General features: G+C 42.2%; 1 protein-coding gene across 1 annotated transcript; it reads left to right on the top strand.

The window, feature by feature from the left end:
- Nucleotides 1-267: 267 nt before the first annotated feature.
- LOC111990297 (transcription initiation factor TFIID subunit 8) lies at nucleotides 268-2,340 on the top strand. The gene has a single exon (XM_024022087.2). The coding sequence runs from the start codon at nucleotides 928-930 to the stop codon at nucleotides 2,059-2,061; it is 1,134 nt and encodes a 377-aa protein (XP_023877855.2). The 5' UTR covers nucleotides 268-927; the 3' UTR covers nucleotides 2,062-2,340.
- The last annotated feature ends 621 nt before the right edge of the window (nucleotides 2,341-2,961 follow it).

Here is a 2,961-nt window from a genome sequence, read left to right as displayed (position 1 = left end):
AAAATGAGAGAAAAAGGCCTAAAGGCAATGAAGAGGCCCACCAACCAAATGCCTGGCTCCCAAGCCCAACACAAGTTCCACAACCACACCACACCACACCAAACCGAGACAGACACATACCATAGGACCTAGAGCGAGTACAATCTCACAACACACACGTGCGAGTGGGCGTAGTAGTCACACTTCACGCTCTCAGTCTCAGGTCTCATCCTCTTTCTTATTGGCCAAAACAAAATAAAAAGGGTCTATAAATATAGACACAAATCTCACCCATTTTCGCTCACACACAATCGATCTCTACCTCAATTCAAAAATACACGCTTATCTCCTTCCTTTAGATCCCATCTCCTAGGGTCTTACCAGGGTTTATCTTAAAAATCCCAACTTTTTTTTTTTTTTTCCATTTTTCTTTTTTTGAATTCCTATAATTCCCTCTTTGTCCCTAACGTTCTTCACTTTCCCCCCCAAAACCCTAATTTCCTCAATTTTCTACTCTCTCTTAATTCCTAGATCCGAATCTCTGGTCGATTGAGCCTGCGATTCGTTTCTGAAAGTCTCTGATTTACTTGCAAGACTCCGAAAGATCCTTCCTTTCTCACCAATTCTTGCTGTTTTCGTCATTTCCTGATTTTTAGGGTTTCTGGGTCTTGTTTGTTTCCCGAGAAACTTCAAGAAAAATAAAAAAGAAAGGAAATTTGGGTTCTTAAATTTTGGAATTTTCCCACCCAATTTTGAAGGGTGGTTAGTCAGAGTTGAATTTTCGATTTTTCCTCTGTTTTCTTGGGAAACGAGCGGGGGAATAAGAGGTTTGGTTTTGGGGGATGGGTGTTACTGAATGTCTGGGGGAATAATTGTAGGTGGTGGAGATTTATGGGGTGAATAATGCGGGGTTGGTGAAAACCCTAAATTGATTATGAGGGTTTGAATATGAGCCATGGAGGTGTAAGAGATACGAGAGGGAATGAACCACCACCACCACCACAAGACGAAGAAGAGCGTGATGCGCCGAGAGGAGCTGGAGCTGGAGCCAATGGATATGGGCGAGCGGTTTCGAAGGTTGCGGTGGCGCAGATATGTGAGAGTGTGGGGTTTCAGGGCGTCAAAGACTCTGCTTTGGAAGCTCTCACCGACGTTGCCATTCGATACCTCTGTGACTTAGGAAAGACTGGGAGTTACTATGCTAACTTAGCTGGTAGGACAGAATGTAATGTGTTTGATATTGTTAGAGGGTTGGAGGATTTGGAAGCTTCACAAGGTTTTTCGGGTGCTGCTGAGGTTAAGAATTGTCTTGCTGGTTCGGGTACGGTGAGAGGGATTGTTGAGTATGTGGATTCTGTAGAGGAGATTCAGTTTGCTCAGCCATTGCCGCGGTTTCCTGTGATTAAGAACCGGAAATTGATTCCGAGCTTTGTACAAATGGGTGAAACCCCGCCTGGCAAGCATATACCGGATTGGTTGCCAGCTTTTCCTGATCCACATACGTATATCCATACACCTGTCTGGAATGAGAGGGTGTCGGATCCTCGTGCCGATAAGATTGAGCAAGCACGGCAACGGAGAAAGGCAGAGAGGTCTTTGTTAAGTTTGCAGCAACGGTTGTTGGTCAATGGTTCGGTGGGAACTTCAGCCTCTTGTAGTGATGTAAAGGAAACGGACGGGTTTGAAACAAACTCATTTCTTCAGCCTCCGTTGAAACCAGGGGAGAAAGATGTTTCCCCAGTTGTCGTACCGCGGATGCCTTCAGATGAAACTGGGGGAAGGAACCATATGTCTGTGCTAGAGGCATTTGCTCCTGCCATTGAAGCAGTGAAAGATAGGTTTTCTGATGATGGTGAAGATGGGAACAGGGTTCTTCCTAATGTGAGGCCTGCTGTTCAATTAAAGTTCAGAAGTGGCAAGAAATTTCTAGGTGAATCATTAGATTTGAGCATTCAGAAGAAGGGTATTGAGAGGGCAGCATCTTGGGTTGCACGGGATGATGAGAGGGATGACAAGAAGAGGAGAGCTGAGTTTATTCTTAGACAATCTACAGAATACCCACAGGAACTCAATCAGTTGTAAACTAGTTAGTTTAGAAGTCGGCATTAGCAGTGGGCTATGGGTGCTCAAAAATTGAGGGCATGCTCTTGTACCGGTATGGATATTGTTAGAATCTAGTTGTGAGTTTCTTATGGTCCACTTGACATTTTTTTTAGAGGCATGTCAATGTATGTTTCTTTGTCACTCTGACATCTGCTTATGATTCTTTGAAAATGATGTTCTTTCTTCTTCTTGCACCAGCTCATATTTGTATTGATACACTGAGTTCTAATGTTTGAATTGATATACTGAATTCTCTTCTCCTGGGGTCATGAACTTCCTTCGCTTTCTGATGCAATAATGTGGAACTATATAATAGATTTCACAGATCAATGTATGTAGCATCACTAGTTATGTTATTGTCATAAGGTCTCCCCCCCTTCCCCCACCCACCCACCCACCCACCCCCCCCCCCCCCCCCCCCCCCCCAAAAAAAAAAAAAAAAAGAATTAAGGTGTAGTGCCCCTTTTATAAGGAAACTTTCTTTGGATAAATAATTGATTTGCAGCAAACTTATTCTTTTCTTTACTTTAACAAAGGTTTTAGCTTTAGCCTTTTTCAACTATTAATCACACAAATAGACCTTTGAGCTGAGCCTCAATGCTGCTGCTTGAGTGGCACTAGTTAGCATATAAGACAAGGATGGAAGTACAGTGAAGAGCTAATTGAGTAAGATGGTTTCTCATGTGCACTTTAGGACCTATAGATACTAATTAGCATTATTCTGCTCCTTGTTTATTTGTAACTATGTGTTTTCTACTTCAAATGTCAAATTGATTGAATTATAAAAAATTTGGAGCATGAAATGCAATTAAATTTTTTTTTTTTTTTTTTGGAGGGATATCCAGAATAAGAACCCAAAGGCAGAATCCCATTTATTTT

This window comes from Quercus suber, unplaced genomic scaffold, assembly GCF_002906115.3.
Source record: "Quercus suber isolate HL8 unplaced genomic scaffold, Cork oak 2.0 scaffold_806, whole genome shotgun sequence".
In the NCBI taxonomy this organism is placed as follows: Eukaryota; Viridiplantae; Streptophyta; class Magnoliopsida; order Fagales; family Fagaceae; genus Quercus; species Quercus suber.
This window is presented reverse-complemented; position numbering and strand designations above follow the sequence as displayed.

Excerpts from the sequence above, each read along its gene's own strand:
- LOC111990297 (XM_024022087.2), top strand. The coding sequence starts at position 928 with ATGAGCCATGGAGGTGTAAGAGATACGAGAGGGAATGAACCACCACCA.